The 18,660-nt window shown below is 52.2% G+C and overlaps 3 protein-coding genes across 3 annotated transcripts in view; 1 reads left to right on the top strand and 2 right to left on the bottom strand.

Moving 5' to 3' along the window:
• TSPEAR (thrombospondin type laminin G domain and EAR repeats) overlaps positions 1-18,660 on the bottom strand; it is a gene marked incomplete at its 5' end in the record, with an annotated part of 222,724 nt that overhangs the window by 86,042 nt on the left and 118,022 nt on the right. The gene's annotated exons all lie outside the window — the stretch shown is intronic.
• On the bottom strand, positions 4,755-5,898 carry LOC140595699 (uncharacterized). Its single transcript, XM_072739556.1, has one exon. It carries the CDS (start codon positions 5,838-5,840, stop codon positions 5,046-5,048), a length of 795 nt encoding a protein of 264 aa, XP_072595657.1. The 5' UTR covers positions 5,841-5,898; the 3' UTR covers positions 4,755-5,045.
• LOC112909540 (uncharacterized) lies at positions 10,446-12,284 on the top strand. Its single transcript, XM_072740937.1, has one exon. It carries the CDS (start codon positions 10,504-10,506, stop codon positions 11,857-11,859), a length of 1,356 nt encoding a protein of 451 aa, XP_072597038.1. The 5' UTR covers positions 10,446-10,503; the 3' UTR covers positions 11,860-12,284.

The following is an 18,660-nucleotide window of genomic DNA, read 5'->3' as shown; positions in this document are numbered from 1 at the left end:
ACATGCTGGCAGGTGGGGGGCAGGAAGGAGGAAGCAAAACCCAGCAAGATATCCAACACTGTCACCCACTTCCACTGGCCATTTGGGAGGGGCCTCATCTCATGAAGACTTATTTCACAAAAACCAAAATCCCTGTAGTGGTAATTCATTCACTAAGAGATATTCTTTCCATTTCTAACTTAATTAGTGATAACACAAAGGTTGGAGACTCAAGGGACAAACGAAAACTGTGACCAGAGGTCATATGTACCACCTTGAATAACTGGTGATGGTCACTGAGCCCAGAGACCAAGACCCCGGGATGTCCCCCAGGTCTGTATCCTCTGAACCTGGGGTAAAGACTCAATGTTCCCATGCCCTCGAATGAACCCCGATCTGTGAAATTCATTATCACCAGGTCAAGCACTTTCCTAGCTTGTTTTAGACGCCTGAGGCTTCCTCTCTGTTGCTATAGACCAGTCTGATGGAGTACATTTGACCCAGGGAATCTGTAAGGTCCATGACTAAGCACATGCTTCAGCCTCTCAGAGCGGCTTCGGACTCTTCATGCAGGTGCCATTTATCCCTAAAAATGCTCTCTGTTCACTGACTAGAACTCACCAGCAATACCAGGATCCAAGTCCAAGTACCTCTCTTGGCCACTCCTTTTATTTTTAAGACTGATTTATTTTGGGTGGCTCAGCGGTTTAGCCCCACCTTCAGCCCAGGGCCTGATCCTGGAGACCCGGGATCGAGTCCCACGTCAGGCTCCCTGCATGGAGCCTGCTTCTCCCTTTGCCTGTGTCTCTGCCTCTCTCCCCCTGTGTCTCTCATGAATAAATAAATAAATAAAATCTTAAAAAAAAAGACTGATGTATTTGAGAGAGAGAGAGAGGAAGAGACCACAAGTTGGGGGAAAGGCAGAGGGATATAACTTTCAAGTAGACTCCCTGATGAGTGCGGAACCCAACTTGAGGCTCAAACTCGCCACCTGTGAGATCATGACCCTGAGATCATAACCTGAGCCAAAACCAAGTGTTGGACACTCAACCCCCTGAGCCACCAGGGCATCCCCCGTCCTCCCTTTGGCCACTCTTACCCACAAAATTCTTAGCTGTATATCTGGATTTTGCCTGAATCACTCCATAGATGGGGCCCTCAATTAGGGCTTGACATACTTACTATGGGATACAGGCAAACAGGACCCCATTGAACCTTGCGTGGGATGCAAGGTTGGTGTCGTTTCTCATGGAAGTCGGAGCCCCAGAGAAGTTAGGTTGAGGCTCCAGCATCCACTATGAGAGTTCCCACTTGAAGACTGTTGGCTACATGCTCCAGTCCTGGGGCAGCATGTAAGTCTCAGGTTGGGCTTCAGTCTGGCTGGAGCATTTCCCAGAGTGGAAGAAGGAAGACTCAGTTTCAGAGTCAGGGAAGATCTTGAGTAGTCAAAGAAGAAAGTAAGGGATTGGCTAGAGGAAGAACAGAAATCTCAAAAACAAGGAGTGAGGCTTTGCTTCAGGACATGATGGACCTGACTTGTCCTCTCACCTTAAGTAACTAGAAAATGGGACAAGAGATATAAGAAACCCATTTTCAGACATTGGACAACTGACAATGCAGAACTTGGATCCCTAGGAGAAGACAAACAGGAGGAGATCCCTATGATTGGCCCAGCCTCCTGGCTGGATTTCTGGGCTGCAGCATATGGAGGGGAATGCTGTCAGTATAGGGGTTGCTGAGCTGAAGAGAGGGAAATCAGAGTCAAAGAGGCTGAGGCACCCAGAATTTGTGGGGACAGACACAGAAGAAGAGAGAGATATACAGCAAAGAGCTCCACGGGAACACCTTGAGTCCACTGCCCAATACTCAGCCATTTGTCAGAACTCAGAACCCCATGAGTCTGGACAAGAACAATCATGGAGCTTGAAGGGGAACAAGTCCCAGAGCTTAAGCAAGGCTAAGAGGCAATGGGTTTCCAAACGACCAGAGTGGAGACCTCACTGGGTACCAGAGGCATTCAGTACAGATCCCAGAAGTCACATATCAAGAGCCGTGCTAACCCTGCCTGAGAGTAAAGGCCTCTCTAGATCCCCCGTAACAAAACGTGGGAACAAGCACAGAAGCATCACCATTATCAAGCCGGTCCACGGGTGGTAACTGCCAGATGGAACAAAGCCCAGCACTGTTTAGAGGAAGGAAACAAAGTACAACACTCAACAGTATTACACTATTATTTTATTGAAACCCAGCATCCAATAAAAAATTACTAGACACTTTTCTTTAAAAGATTTTATTTATTTATTTATTTATTTATTTATTTGAGAGAGAGAGTGTGTGAGCATGAGTGGGGGCAGGGCAGAGGGGGAGGGAGAGGGAGAGAGAATCTCAAGGAGACTCTGTGCTACGCATGGAGCCCAACACAGGGCTCCATCCCATGACCCTGAGATCATGACCTGAGCTGAAAGCAAGAGTCGGACGCTCAACTGACTGAGCCACCCAGGTGCCCCAAAATTACTAGACACATTCAGAGGAAAAAGCTAACCCATAATCAAGAGGCAAAATAGATTATACAAACAAGCCCAGAAATGACCGTTGCTGGAATTAGCAGACAAGGTAGTTAAAACAATTATAATAAATATGTACAAGGATTTTAAGGAAACCATGAACACAAGGCAGAGAGAAATCTAAGATATAAAAGAGAACTAAATGGAACTCCAAGAGCTGATGAACATAAGATCAACAATAAAAAATGTAAAGGGTGAGTTTAAAGGCATAATAAACACTGCAGATGATCAGTGACCTAGAAGACATAATCATAGAAAATACCCAAGCCAAAAGGCGGTGAGAAAAACATTTGAATTAACAGAGCCTCAGTGGGGCACCTGCGAGGCTCAGGGGTTAAGCGTCTGCCTCCGACTCAGGGCATGATCCCGCTGGGATCGAGTCCTGCATTGGGCTCCCTGCATGGAGCCTGCTTCTCCCTCTGCCTGTGTCTCTGCCTCTCTCTGCATCTCATAAATAAATAAATAAATAAAATCCTTAAAAAAAAAAAAGGAAAGTGAAAAGCCAAGCCACAGGCAGAGAAATTTGCAGCCTGCATGTAGGATAAGTGACTGGGCCTGGCATCGTAAGGAACACTTGCCAACAGTCTGATTGCAGAGCAGTGGGCAGAGGATCTGAGCAGACGCCTCCCTGCAGAAGACAGACCCACGGCCGGCAGGTGCACGAGAAGCTGACACCCCCCCCCCGCCCCCCGGCCCCGCGCAGGAGCCGCCAGGAGGTGCACACGCCACTCTGCACACTACTACCACGTGACCCCGCAAGCCTCCCCCAGGGCTTTCCCCAGGAGAAACGAAAACCTGCAGAGCGCAGGCGCTTAGGCGGCTTCATCATCGTACAAAGCTGGAGGCGGCCCAGAGGCCCGGACGTACTTCAACAGGTGGATCCCGCCGGGCCACGCGGTCAAACACACCTGAGCAATTAAAACGGAGTTAATGCGAACGCGGCGACAAAAGAGACAAGTGAGTGAAGCCAGACTCCGAGCAAACCTGTCGTGCTCCCACCGTACCGGACGCTCCAGGAACCATCAACTTGGCGACGGAGCCCAGTAGCCGCTCCCGGGCCCAGGCGGGGACAGCTTATACCCTGACCCGAGTGGAGGGTGAAGGTGCGGGTTTTTCTTAAAACTCATCAAACTGTACAATGAAATCGGCTGCGTCCCATTATATGGGAATTTCAAACAGATTTTAGACGGAAGCGCTAGTTGCGGGGAGGGTGGCGTGGAGGCAGGGAACATGCAGCAGGTGGGCGGTGTGGTGCCGGGGGCGGTGGCTGCGGGTGACAGAGGGCACTGAGCCGGGACGGCCGGGCTCGCTTTGTGGGTCCTGGCCCTGGACACAGCTGCGGGAGGGCACCTGGTCCACCTGGAGGCTGGGGGGACGGGGGAGCCAGCTCTGATCCTTCTGGGGAAGGGCCACTGGGCCACTGCTTGAAAGAGTTCTGGAACCCTGCCGGGTGACATAGGGGGATGCCTCTGCCTTTGTCAACGAGTGTCCTCGCAAGACGTCAGTGCCATCCTGACATCAGAGCAGCGTTGTCCAGAGCACCGGGCACATCCAGGCCTGACGGGGTTCCCAGCTCACTGGGGAGGCCCTGCCCGGTGACTCCGTGTCCCTCTTGCTCCCAGGTGGAGTCCAGACCTACCAGCTGATGTCCTGAGTCCTGCCCAGGACGGGACCCTGGGGCTCCTGCCACCCACCCTGAAGATTGTGCTTCCAACCTAGTCGTTTCCTTTGGGGGCTTGGAGCAGTGCCTCCCCCAGCCCACCGCTTCTCCACGGGATGAGCAGAGCACACGGGAGGACCCCAGGGGGACCCCAGGAGGCCCCCAGGCCGCAGGGTCTGTGCTGCCCACAGCCCCCAGGCCGGCTTGTCCGGGCCGCTTTGCCCAGCTGGATCAGTGGGTGGAGACGGGTGCGGGCTGAGCCCCCCAGGCCGCGCCCCGTGTGCAGGTGGCCAGCCTCGGAGCCCCGAGGACCCACGCGGGGCCCAGCAGCACTGACCGTCCGTGTGAGGCCGTGAGTCCCACCCCGTGGCCCCGCCCAGAGCAGTTGGGCCCCGGCCCTTGGGGACCTCTCATCGCTCCTCCCAGAAATGTTCACACAGGAAGGGACCACTGTCGGGTCCAAACCCCAGGACACCACCCCCATGAGAGTCAGATGAAAGGAAGCAGGTCAGCGGGTGAAGTGAGCTTATTGGGGTGCTGGGGAGGGGTCCACAGGTTGGAGGGCAAGGTCAGGTGACCAAGCAGAGGAATAGGGAGGGAAGGCAGGTGACCCAGGGCAGGTGGAGGTGCTGCCCGGGAGCAGGAGCCCCGGGGAGCCATGGGGTCAGCATTCTTGGGAGGAAGGAGGTGAAGTTCAGGTCAGGAGAGTGGACACCCAGGGGGACCCCGTCCTGGGTGGGGGCAGCCACCTAGCACAGGTGAGGGCTGGGCTGAGGGGTGGTCGGGAGGCCCACGGTCCCTGGGTGGGGCCTGCGCCCAGCGCCCTGGGGGCACGTGCCCCATCAGTGGGAGCACACGGGGCGGCACAGCAGGGACATGCTGGAGGCCTGGGGGCAGCAGCTGGGCTGGCAGGGGGAGGGGGTGGCGCAGCAGGCGGGCCTGCACACGGGGCGGCAGAGGAGAGACACGCAGGAAGAGGGTCTGCAGGGGCTGGGCTGGCAGCAGGGGGAGGCCTGGCAGCAGACAGGCTTGCAGCAGATGGGCTTACAGCAGACGGGGGTACAGCAGACGGGCTTGCAGCAGACAGGGGTGCAGCACATGGGCTTGCAGCAGACAGACACACAGCTGTCTTCCTGGCAGGGGGAGGAGCTGCAGCAGGAGGGCTGGCAGCTAGACTGCTGGCAGCAGGGGGAGGCTGAGCAAGGGGAGGCCTCACAGCACACGGGCTTGCAGCAGACAGGGGTACAGCACACAGGCTTGCAGCAGACAGGGGTGCAGCACACGGGCTTGCAGCAGACGGGGGTGCAGCACACGGGCTTGCAGCAGACGGGGGTGCAGCACACGGGCTTGCAGCAGACAGACGCACCGCAGCCCTCCTGGCAGGGGGAGCAGTTGCCGCAAGAGGGCTGGCAGGAGCCGGGGCAGGCTGGTGGGCAGGGGCTGGACCCGTAGCTCGCGGGGGTGCAGAGGAGGGTCAGGCAGGAGGCCGGGGCGCAGCAGGGGGGCTCGCAGTAGCTCTCGGGACAGTCGTCCAGCTGCCAGGAGGGGTCGGGGCAGGAGTCGCCAGAGCCGGGCAGGCAGACGCGGCCACCGTAGCTCAGGTCGCTGGAGCAGACGGACAGGGTGGAGGCGGCCATGGTGTGGGTGCTGGGGCGGGGTGTGGGTGCCGGTGTGTGTGTGGGTGCGGGTGCGGGTGTGAGTGTGCGAGGTCCAGGGTGTCGGTTTTTATACCGTCCTGGCTCTTGCGTCCCAGGGCCCAGCGGCCTGCAGTTCCGGCTCCGAGGCCCCGAGGGATGTTAATTTGCAGGCACGTTGTGCAGCTCGTAAATGCCCTGGAGCATCTGACTCCAGAGGTGGCCCACGTGTCCCTGGGGAGCCGGGTGCAGTGACAAGGTCTCAGCCCGGGTTCTCAGGGCAGGGGATGGATGGGGGTGTCAGGCGAGTGTCGAGACCATCCGGTGTGCGGGGCAGCCCCAGGGCAGGTGCTCCCTCGGAGGCTGACGGCGTTGGGCCGCCGCGTTTCTCTGCGGCTTAACACCTGCCCCCTGGGGATGCAGGGCTGTTCCCCCCCCCCCCCCCCCCCCGTGAAGGCAGGACCCGAGGCCGGGGCGGCATCGTCTCCCGGGGCTACCCCGCTGCAGCATTTCTCATCACCAAAGCACGTCCTGTCCGTGTGTCTGCTTTGCACCTGCCTATGTGCTCGGGGGACGGCCCTGCTTGTGTTCAACTGTGTGCCTCCCTCCCCTCCCAGGGCCGTGGTCGTGGGTGAGCCCCCAAGCAGCAGGGCCTGGCGGTGGCAGTGCAGTCACTACCCCAGCCCCGCTCTGGACAGTCCCCGCCAGCCCCCACCTTGCCCCTCTTCCAGCCCCTTAGGACCCCAGACACCCCAGGGTGTCACTGAGCAGCACCGGGACACAGAACCACAGGGAAGGTTGGGAAACAGGGTCAGGGACAGTGAGTGACCCTCAGCCCCGCCTGCCAGCCCCACCCTCCTCTCAGGACGCAGCCACATCCCCTGACCCCCCGTATCTCTGTGTGTGTCTCTCCGTGTGTCTCACTCTGTCTGCACACACGGGGGCACACACGCGCACGCAGGACTTTCTCATCACAGTAGCCACGTTCTAGAAAGTCGCCGAAAACCTGGCATGAGCAGATACAGGGAACGCTGAACCAGCACCCCTGGGTGAGGCGGGCCGGGGCCCTGCAAGCCCGGGTCACACCTTCAGCAACCTTATCCGTTACCTGGCTTGACGTGTGTTTCTGTTCACAGTGACTTAGGTAATAAGTACTCGATACACATTCACGTAACATCGGACTCAGGGCCCAAGTCTCGCCTGAGCACGGCTTACCTGGGATTTTCGCTGTAGGACGCGAGTCCTCCTGGGCTCAGAGCCCCACACCCTCGGGGCGGTGCTGGCGGCGACCACTTCCACCCACTAAGTCACAACACAAAGCACAAAACACGGCGTGAAGGACACAGTGAAAGGACAGGTGTAGAGTCCCGGAGGCACAGGAGGCAGAACCTGTTCCCGCTCAGCTGGGATTGCATGTCCGCCTCCTAAATTGGGGGCACTCTGCCCACGTCCACGGATGGCCACGCACACTTTGCGAGTCTGGATTTGGGGTTACAGATAAACTGTCGCACGTAAGTGAATCCCAGCTGAAGAATCCTGAATAATGAAGACTCTCCTCTCCGTGTGGGCACACACGCGTGCGTAATGTATGCGTGTTATACATTTTTAAAATACGGATTGTACCACGTTCTATCCACTCCGATTTTTTGCGACTTAATATAACATGGAGCCCCCTGCCTATGAAAATACAAAGATTCCTCTTTCTTGTTTGCAGCTGCACAGAATTTCACGTTGTCCTGTGTGTTTGTGTCTTTCTCATCCTCGTGCTTCCATTCCTCTGGGCCCTTGTATTCAGGACCCAGTTCTTGGAATTCGCACACAATTTTTTTTTCTTGGTGCAGACTAACGATCTTTATTTGTAAATTGAAATATCTAATACTTTACACTTGCTTTTTTTGGAGAATTGAAGTTATACTTTACTAATAACACTAAGATTACTACAGCATTTTTATAGACTCATCAGCACACTGGTGGCTTATATTAAACTTTTTTAAAAAAATTGTTTTAAGATTTTATTTATTTATTCATGAGAGACACACAGAGAGAGGCAGACACAGGAAGAGGGAGAAGCAGGCTCTCTGTGGGGAGCCCGATGTGGGACTCGATCCCAGGGCCCTAGGGTCACACCCTGAGCCAAAGGCAGACACTCAGCCACTGAGCCACCCAGGTGCCCTATAATTCTTGATCGAATGTTTGACATCATCTATGAAGAATTCTAGCAGCTCTGGATGAGTTTCTCTCCCCGCGCTAGCTGGCGGCCTGAGAGGGGCAGAGGACCCTACTGACCTGAGGCTGCCCTACATCTGGCTTCCCCACTCCTGGGTCTGAGCTGTCCAGGGGTCCCACCCGAGAGCCACTCCTGCTTGGCCATGTCTTCTTGGCAATGAGACTGCAAAAGCTCTGCTTGGGTTCTGCTGGTTTTCCGCTGGCTTTCTTAGCGTCTTTCCCGCCTAGCATAAACATTTGGCAAATGCCCTGAGATATAAGCTGTGGCTCTAGAGCTCCCTCGTTTCGGTGCCTGCCACCTCCCTGGGGTCTTGTCCCCTTGGGTCCATGTGGCCTCCGCAGTCGCAGACTCCCGTGCAGTATCTCCACCCTCCCAGGTTTCCAGAAGCTCCGCTGGCCTCTCTGTATACTACTTACTTCCCCTCACACCGCACACAAGATTCATCAGCTGCACCTGGGGAAGAGCCACTTGGAGATGCCAGCTCGCCTCTCTGGAGGCCCCCCCCCCCGCCGCCCCCGGCGCATCTCCACATGTTGCCCCTTAATGCTCAGTCTCATCAGCCACCTTCAAAAGCTAGCACAGACACTCTTGTATTTTATCCAGCTTCCGAGCTGTCCTCAGCTGGGTACGAATGTCTGGCAAGGGCTGCCTTGTCATAGACGGCAAACCTCTCCTCTCCCCATCTCTGCCATGCACTTCCAGCCGACAGATCGCTTCCCGTGCCTCCAGAGGGACCAGGACCTGAGCACGGGAGGCCAGGCTCAACCTGTACTATTTTTGTAACTCAAGACATAAAGAAAGGGCGCCTGGGGGGCTCAGTGGGTTGAGCATCTGCCTTCAGCTCAGGTCATGATCCTGGGGTCCTGGGATCGAGTCCTACACTGGGATCCTTGCGTGGAGTCTGCTTCTCTCTCTATTTCTCTGCCTCTTGCTCATTCTCTCTCTCTCTCTCTCTCTCTCTCTCTGTCAAATAAATAAGTAGAATCCTTTTAAAGAGATATAGAGGGACACCTGGGTCCCTGAGCAGTTGAGCATCTGCCTTCGGCTCAGGGCATGATCCCGGGTCCAGGGATCCAGTCCTGCATCAGGCTCCTTGTGTGGAGCCTGCTTCTCCCTCTGCCTGTGTCTCTGCCTCTCTCTCTTTCTGTCTTCATGACTAGATAAAATCTTTTAAAAAATAAAATAAATAAATAAAAGATATAAAGAAACTCAGTCTGCAGTTTAATTGAATTCCTAGAACCCCTCTGCCCCATCATGAACTTCCTCGTGGCTGAGGGGCCTGGGGTGAGAACCACTGCTGCAAACAGAATGGCCAGGAAGGGCAAGGACTGGAGCTCACAGACATAGCAGGGGCACCACACGCTGCCTGAGTGCCCCCAGAGCCCTCCCCCAGGAGGCCGGGCCGGGCCCTGGGCACCCATGCATTCTCGAGCTTGGCACCATCCCAGCACATGGTGGGAGCACTGGCTCCCCAGTGAGTAAGTTCACACTTGGAAGGTAGAAGGACCAGAGATGATGGAAATTTATTTAGCAGAGGAAACCAAAACCACTTGGTGGCCACTTGGATATTACTTCCAGAAGAAAGGAAGGAAGGGGTTCGGATGACATTCAGGTTCCTGGCTGGGGTGACCCAAGGAATTTTTCAGCTAACAAGAAAATCAATAAGAAAGACAAAGGCGATCACTGTTTTCCGCATGGAGGCTTTGCCGGAGCTGCGCCTTCTGCACGCCTGTTTGTACTCCAGGTTTGCGGTGTTTGGGGCATAAGAAGCTGTGCGCAGATGCAGAACCCACGGCCTCAGTGAGTGGTCAGGCATAAGAGGCCTGGTGGCCACCTAAGGACATGGAAGTGGCCACCCGACTGTCCCGTTACCTGCTTCCCACCTGCAGGTGCCGTCAGGGGAGCCCTCCGCACCAGGGCGTCACAACTAGAACACTTCTTGCCCCACAGCTTCTTTGACCCTGGCTTCTCTAGCCTGGCACTCCGGAAGCTGCACCACCCTGGCTAGCAGAGACCCCTCCCCACCCCACCCCACTGGTGTGTATGAGATCCACCCCGGTGTCAACAAAGGGCACTTAGGATTCCAAGGGATGGATTTCTTATGCAGCCAACCTGGCCCCAGGACATGCTTTTTGCAGACTCACACCTTTACTAGCTCAACGTCTGTGCTGCACCAAAGGAAACAGAGGATGTGTTAACAGATCCCAAAATATACTAGTTTTATAGCTAAGCAACACCTCATAGAACCAAACAAAGCCGGCACTAATGAGAGTCCCGGGCTCCAAACACCAACAAGGAAGGCGGGCATGCGGGGCCTGTCGCTGGACAGCACGCACCAGGAGGGGTATAAAAGCCGCCGGCCCAGCACCTCGCACACTCACAGCCACACCCGCACCCACACACTCACCCGCACCCACACCCCGCCCCAGCACCCACACCATGGCCGCCTCCACCCTGTCCGTCTGCTCCAGCGACCTGAGCTACGGCGGCCGCGTCTGCCTGCCCGGCTCTGGCGACTCCTGCCCCGACCCCTCCTGGCAGGTGGACGACTGTCCCGAGAGCTACTGCGAGCCCCCCTGCTGCGCCCCGGCCTCCTGCCTGACCCTCCTCTGCACCCCCGCGAGCTGCGGGTCCAGCCCCTGCCCACCAGCCTGCCCCGGCTCCTGCCAGCCCTCGTGCGGCAGCTGCTCCCCCTGCCAGGAGGGCTGCTGTGTGTCTGTCTGCTGCAAGCCCGTGTGCTGCAAGCCCGTGTGCTGCACCCCCGTCTGCTGCAAGCCCGTCTGCTGCACCCCTGTCTGCTGCAAGCCTGTCTGCTGTGAGGCATCCCCTTGCTCAGCCTCCCCCTGCTGCCAGCAGTCTAGCTGCCAGCCCTCCTGCTGCAGCTCCTCCCCCTGCCAGGAAGACAGCTGTGTGTCTGTCTGCTGCAAGCCTGTCTGTTGCACCCCCGTCTGCTGCAAGCCCGTGTGCTGCACCCCCGTCTGCTGCAAGCCCATGTGCTGTGAGTCCTCCCCTTGCTGCCAGCAGTCTAGCTGCCAGCCCTCATGCAGCAGCTCCTCCCCCTGCCAGGAAGACAGCTGTGTGTCTGTCTGCTGCAAGCCCATGTGCTGCACCCCTGTCTGCTGCAAGCCCGTGTGCTGTGAGGCCTCCCCCTGCTGCCAGCAGTCTAGCTGCCAGCCCTCCTGTTGTAGCTCCTCCCCCTGCCAGGAAGACAGCTGTGTGTCTGTCTGCTGCAAGCCCATGTGCTGCACCCCTGTCTGCTGCAAGCCCGTCTGCTGCAAGCCTGTCTGTTGCACCCCTGTCTGCTGCAAGCCCGTCTGCTGCCAGGCCTCCCCTTGCTCAGACTCCCCCTGCTGCCAGCAGTCTAGCTGCCAGCCCTCCTGCTGCAGCTCCTCCCCCTGCCAGGAAGACAGCTGTGTGTCTGTCTGCTGCAAGCCCATGTGCTGCACCCCTGTCTGCTGCAAGCCTGTCTGCTGCACCCCTGTCTGCTGCAAGCCCATGTGCTGCAAGCCTGTCTGCTGCAAGCCCGTCTGCTGTACCCCTGTCTGCTGCAAGCCAGTCTGCTGCACCCCTGTCTGCTGCCAGGCCTCCCCCTGCTGCCAGCCCAGCCCCTGCAGACCCTCCTCCTGCGTGTCCCTCCTCTGCCGCCCCGTGTGCAGGCCCACCTGCTGCGCCACCCCCTCCCCCTGCCAGCCCAGCTGCTGCCGCCAGGCCTCCAGTGTGTCCCTGCTGTGCCGCCCCGTGTGCTCCCGCCAGGCCTGCTGCGGCCCCTCCTCGGCCCAGAAGTCCTGCTGCTAAGTGATCTTCATAAGAGCACCCAAAGCTCGAGAGCCCACCTGCACACCCTGGATTCTTTACTAAGCACCAAGTCAAGTATCCAGTCCTCTTTCCTGGGCTCCTGCAGTGGACACTGGTCACCTGTTTCCCATGGTGCATTTGTCCCACTGACTTTCTTCAGGTACTAACTTTCCCCAAGTCAATATGCCCTGCCTCTTCCACCTGGATTGGCAGTGACTTCAGCAAGGCCAGCTGGGCTCCCCGAAGCCTTTGAACCTCGTGGAGCAAAAGGAGACAAGATAAAGTATCTTTTCCAGAGCTGGATTCTCACTATTGCCCCTGGACCAGGTATGGCCCTGGCTCCTCCACTGATTCCTGAGCTTATTTCTTCACCAACCCTCATTCTGTAGCTGTCAGTCCCTCCAATAAATTCTTTTTTTGATCAAGTTAAGCAGAATTCATTTCGGTGGTTTCCAACGAAGATCCCCACCTAACACCCCCCACGTAAGGATGGTCCGGGTTGTGCCCTAGGACCACCATGTCCTGTCTTTAGAAGTGTCCAGGAAGTGCCTTTGGCTACATGTATGTCCAGGTTGTGGACACATTTTCAAGGACATAAAGGCTAAATAGTCTGATGGCAGTGCCTACCCTGGGGAAGAGCCACCCATCAGGGGCGACTTCCCTGAACCCAGACTGTCTCCAGCCCCCACTCCAGAAGGATGGACTCCACAGGCCCTGTGTAGTTAAGAGTCAGCACCGCAGGCCTTGGGCAGCTGTCTTTAGGCCTGCTCATAAGGTAGGCCCTTAGGGGGTGCCTGGGAATGTAGACTTTGGGAGAGTTTCCACCCATGTGATAGGAGGGCCTCACTGGCATAAACTGTACAAATACTATGGCTTGTGTTGAGTAGTCACTCTTCCTGGAGGCCTGGAATTTTGGTACAAGCCAGGCAGACGGTGCCCATGTGATCTGGCCCTGATAAAAACCGTAGGTGCTAATCTCTGATGAGCTCCCTGGGGAGTGATGCATCATACATGTTGTCACAGCTCCTAGCAGGGGAGTTAAGCATGTCCTGGGTGATCCCACTGGGAAGGGCTCTGGAAATGTGTCCAGTATCACTGGGGTCTCCCCACGCACCTTTCCCCTGGGCTGACTTCGCTCTACATACTGAGTCCTGGGAGGTCCCCCAGCAAATCACCAAAATCCTGGGGACCCCAATGCAGAAATGTTCAAGTCTGATGACAACAAGCATCACCCGAAGTGTAGAAACAAGGTCTGCTTATGCTGCAGGTGAGAGTCATGTTTCAAAGCAAGTTGGTAACATCTGGAAAAGTGAAACTTGTGCACATCCTATACCCCGAGCAGCTCTCCTGGAGAAGACTTATGTGTGTGCACTTGATGCCCACATAGATTATTGTACAATGGAGTCTGAAAAGCCTAAAAGTTAAATACCACCTTTAGTGGGAGAATGGACAACTAGACCACAGTCTATGCACACAAGAAAAGACCATGCGGTAGTTAGTGTGACTGAACCGGAGAAACACAGCAGTACAGATGAATGGCAGAAACATAACATCGAATAAAAATAAAAATCACATTGCAGATTGATATGTGCAGAAAAGCCCACACTGGAAGGTTAAAACCACAAAGTGATACTTTGCCTTCATGACTATAAACTTCTCTACAAAAACTACAAAAGCATGTGCAGGAATGTGAATGCCAGCCTCCAAACAGGGGGCTACCCCAAGTGGGGGGGACACATGGCGTGTCAACAACATGTGGAATATTCTGCAAATATGGCAAAATGTTAAGGTTTCTGTTAACTCATAGATATTTGGATGTTTATTCTACTATTTTCTATGTTTCCTGAAATATTTTATAATAAAAATACTATCTAGAAAGGTAAAAAATGTTATATACAAACCAGTTTCTGTGACAGATTCATTAAGATGAACTTATAAAAATAAAAAGGAAGTTTTGTTTGGAAAATTTAAGGTGCTTCCAAACTGGGGAGTAAACCAAAGCACAATTACAAGTTCCCAGGAAATAAATGAAGCAAGTACTGGTCCTCAGAGCACAGGGGCTTGAGTGAAGCAGGACTCAGGGGTGACAAAATCCTCAAGGATATACAGTAGAATACAAGCAAAATTGAGAATAAATAAGATTTCAATTCAGAAACTTCCAAAGGAAATAAAAGAAATAAATTAATAAAATTAATGAATTAAAGCAGAAAAAGCAGCAGTAGATATAATCAAAGAAACCAAGCATTTATTTTCTTTAAGTCTATAAAAGGAGAACAATGTTGGAAAACCTAAAAAAAAAAAAAAAGAGATAATAATGGATATTAAATTTTTTTTTTAATTTTATTTATTTATGATAGTCATACAGAGAGAAAGAGAGAGAGGCAGAGACACAGGCAGAGGGAGAAGCAGGCTCCATGCACCGGGAGCCTGATGTGGGATTCGATCCCGGGTCTCCAGGATCGCGCCCTGGGCCAAAGGCAGGCGCCAAACCGCTGCGCCACCCAGGGATCCCAATAATGGATATTAAATATAAAAACAGACACATGACCAAAGATGGAGAAAATTTTAAATTATGGAAAGAAATATACATCTTTCAATCAATACAGTCAGATTTTGTGCACTAAGAGGACAATTTTCTAGGAAAGTATCACTGAAATAAATATAAGGAAAGGTAAAGCCCTTGAGGAGGCCAGCAATCATGGGAGAACTTGAAAGGTCAGGGTGACACTTTCCGTCACAAAAAGTATGAGATCCAGATGATGACATAAGAGCAGACGCGCAGAACAAGAGGCCCCAGGGGTCCAGTAACAACCCTTGCCCTCAGTGTCACTGATTCCCTGATTCCCAATCAGGGCGCCGCTACAGCTTAGTAGGGTAGTGACGAGACCGGCCAGCTGGTGTCTGTATGCGAGGGCAAAAAAGTAAACTTTGCCGCCTACCTCACTTCGTGTACACAATTAACGAGGGGAGGACAAGGATATCAGAGCTGAATGCAGAAGGTGAAATGGTGGAGGTCCAGAAGGATACATGGGAGGGTATCTTCACAACGTGCGGTACGCAAAGACTGGCAATGGGATGCCAAGAACACTAAACACAAAAGGCAAGAGTTATCAGCCCTCGACACAAGGGTTTGTAAAAAAGTAAAAAAGAAAAAGGAGGGAAAAAATGAAAAGAAAAAAGAAAAAAGAAATAAACAAAAAAGGCAAGAGTCAGGGGTGCCTGAGTGGCTCAATCAGTTCAGCATCTAACGCTTGGTTTCTGCTCAGGTCATGATCTTATGGGTCTGGGATTGAGCCCCTGGTAGGGCTCCTTGCTCAGCAGAGAGTCTGTGTGGAGGTTCTGGCCCTCTGCCCCTTCCCCACACTCACACGCTCTTGCTCGCTTTCTCTCTCTCTCTCTCTCAAAAGTAAATAAATAAATGTATTTTTTCTTTTTCAAAAGAAAGTGGGGATCCCTGGGTGGCGCAGCGGTTTGGCGCCTGCCTTTGGCCCAGGGCACGATCCTGGAGACCCGGGATCGAATCCCACATCAGGCTCCCGGTGCATGGAGCCTGCTTCTCCCTCCGCCTGTGTCTCTGCCTCTCTCTCTCTCTCTCTGTGACTATCATAAATAAATAAAAATTAAAAAAAAAAAAACAAAAAAAAACAAAAGAAAGTGTCATTACACTGGACTTCATTAAAATTAGGAGCTTCTATTCATCAAGGACACCATGAACATCACAACACATCCATCAGGACACCTCAAGTTAGAAAGTCTAACCACCGTGAGTGTCAGCAAAGATGTAAAAGAACATACACATTTGCTGGAGGGAATGTAAACACGTGTGGTCACTTGGGAACCGGTTGGGCAGTCTGTCAATCATACACCAATCATGTGCCCCAGACATCCCACTCCTGGCTGTTTACCCAAGACAAGTGGCAACATAAGTCCACACAAGGAATTGTTCATGAACGTTCATACCAGTTGTGTGTGCATCAACAGCTCAGCAGATGAATAAATTGTATTATATCCACACAATGGAAAATTATGCAGCACAAAAAGAAGGCAGCCACATATATACTCATATATCTCAATACACTCAGGAGAAGAAGCCAAACCCTAAGAATTCATATTACATAATTTACGTGAACCTGTAGAGAACACAAAGCTAACCTAGATGGGAAGGAGTTCTGTAGTTTCCTGAGGCCAGGGTGTGACAGGGTGGGATTAAGAACACACGTGAAATTTTCAGGATGATGGAGAAGTTCTATACGTTCCTTGTGGCAGTGGTGACTCTGGTGCATATTTTTTTCAAAACTAAGCAAATAGAAACGTTAGACAGGTACATGTTACAGTATGCAAATCACACCTCAATAAGTTGACTTTTTAAAAAGGATACCATCCAGAGGATGAGAGAAGCAAGACCCTGACTTGGAAGAGACGTGTGTAACGCTTATACCCGGTGGAGTGCTGAAGCACGCTTGTACCACTTCTTCCCAGTTCTGCGTTCAAAACATCACAATGAGAGCTGTGGTATATTTATATCATGGGAACTGGTACATGCAATAAATTAGGGCTTTTTGGTTTCATTTTACAGACAGCCAGTTATCAAACATTTATTTATTTTTTTAAATTTTTATTTATTTATGATAGTCACAGAGAGAGAGAGAGAGAGAGGCAGAGACACAGGCAGAGGGAGAAGCAGGCTCCATGCACCGGGAGCCTGATGTGGGATTCGATCCTGGGTCTCCAGGATTGCGCCCTGGGCCAAAGGCAGGCGCTAAACCGCTGTGCCACCCAGGATTCCCAGTTATCAAACATTTATCACACACCACTGTATACATGCAACAATTAACTCATATTTGGAAAATATAATAAATTTGCATAAGCCAATGAGAAATACAAATAATCTTACTTTTAAAAGCCATGCAAATGACTTAAACATGCAACCTCAGAAGAAAATATATTCAGGTGCTCAATGAGAAGCTTTAGTCATCAGGGAATGCAAATTAATGCAATGATGTGGTATCCTTACACCCTTTCCAAAATGGATAAAATTTTAAAAGATTGACAATACCTCATTTTACAAAGGATATAGAATGACAAGTCATTATACAAGTCATAAGATTGGCCAATAGGGGTGTAAATTGTTTAGAAAGCCGTTGGGACAAGATATATGATAAACAGCACATGTGCCTATCATTCGACACAGAAATTCCACTCATGGGTTCACACTGAAGAGAGATTGCTAAATACATCCACCAAAAAAACCCCAAAATGTACAATAATTCTTATAGCAGCATTATTAATATTAGCCAAAATCTGTAAATAGTCTAAATTTGTATCATCAGGAAAAGAGAGTGGATCAATAATACATCACCCATGTGGCTGCTTATCACAGACACTCTGTTGAGCAAAAGGGGCCATAAACTAAGAAGTAGACAGAACAGGTGAAACCAATCCGTAGGGAAATAAGGTGAACTAGTGATTCCTTGGGAGAGTTGGGTTAACTGAGACACAGCACAAGGGAACATTTGAAATTCTGGGAACATTTTATGTCTTCAGCAAAATATCTTAAGGGATAATTCTTCCAATCCAGAAGATTATACCCAGCTAAATTATCAATCAAGAATAAAAGCAGAATGAAGTCATCTTTACTTATTCTATGCTCCAAAATTTATCTCCTATGCACCCATTTTCAGAAAGCTACCAGAGGGTGTGCTCCACCCAAAGAAAGACATAAGCCCAGAAAGGAAAGGACACTATGTTCAGGAAATAAGAGACACATTATAGGAGAGAGATGGAGGAAAATCCAAAGACAGTGATGAGAGGACATCCATGGGTGATGCCTGGAATACACAGCAGACATCATCCCATAAATGGAGCTCTTGGAGAAACATCTCCACAAAATAAAGGGAGCCAGTAGATTACCTGATATGTTCAACCCTCTTGAGTGGAGCTTGGAGATAAATTAGAGGATTTAGTGATGATCTAATGATAGGTACACAGAGAAAGAAGCAAATAAACATAAGAAGCAATTGTTAACTCTAAAAAAGGAAAAACACAAGCAAAAACAAAACATGTACAAGTGAGGAAATTAAATCTGGCTCCACTACGCAGACCTGCCTATGAGCAACATGCTCTGGTTTAAATGATACAGATTTGACAATGGTTTAACCAAATATTGGGATATTTCTACCTCCTGAGTCTGGGGAGAGGAACTTTTCATGGGGTTGGGGGGGAGCAGACAAGAGAAAGTGCCTTCCTTCACGACACAAGACCACATCCTATTTAAAACTGAAAACTCAAGGGGTGGGGGAAGAGGGCAGTGGAGTAGGAGAGCTCCAGTCTCACCTCATCCCATGAATATAATCAGATAATTCATCCTAAATACCCCCCAGAAATTGATCTGAAGACTGGCAAAACAAACTCCACAACTAATGGGAGAGAAGAAGCCACACAAAGAAGATAGAAGTGCAGAGACATGGCTTGGGTGAGAAACAGACCATGGCCACCACAGTGGGGAGGGAGCTGTGGCCACGCAGAGGGGCAACAAACTAAACTAGCACACAGGGGAGCACACGGGGAAGATGAATCCCCACGGCAACTGGCATGGAAAGAGAGAGGGCCCAAATTTCATGAGTTGTTACAACCAGCAGAGCTTAGAGACTGGAGTTTGGATGGTCAATGTGCTTGGCTCCGGGGGAATCTGGAGGAAGTTGGAGCTGCTCCTCGTGGAGAAAATGCAGGGCAAACAGCCCTTGGACATACAGCACGGAAACAGTGACCCGAAGAACACCTAGGGCACCAGTGGGGAGGTTA

Source organism: Vulpes vulpes, chromosome 15, assembly GCF_048418805.1.
Source record: "Vulpes vulpes isolate BD-2025 chromosome 15, VulVul3, whole genome shotgun sequence".
Taxonomy (NCBI): domain Eukaryota; kingdom Metazoa; phylum Chordata; class Mammalia; order Carnivora; family Canidae; genus Vulpes; species Vulpes vulpes.
This window is presented reverse-complemented; position numbering and strand designations above follow the sequence as displayed.

Excerpts from the sequence above, each read along its gene's own strand:
- LOC140595699 (XM_072739556.1), bottom strand. The coding sequence starts at position 5,840 with ATGGCCGCCTCCACCCTGTCCGTCTGCTCCAGCGACCTGAGCTACGGT.
- LOC112909540 (XM_072740937.1), top strand. The coding sequence starts at position 10,504 with ATGGCCGCCTCCACCCTGTCCGTCTGCTCCAGCGACCTGAGCTACGGC.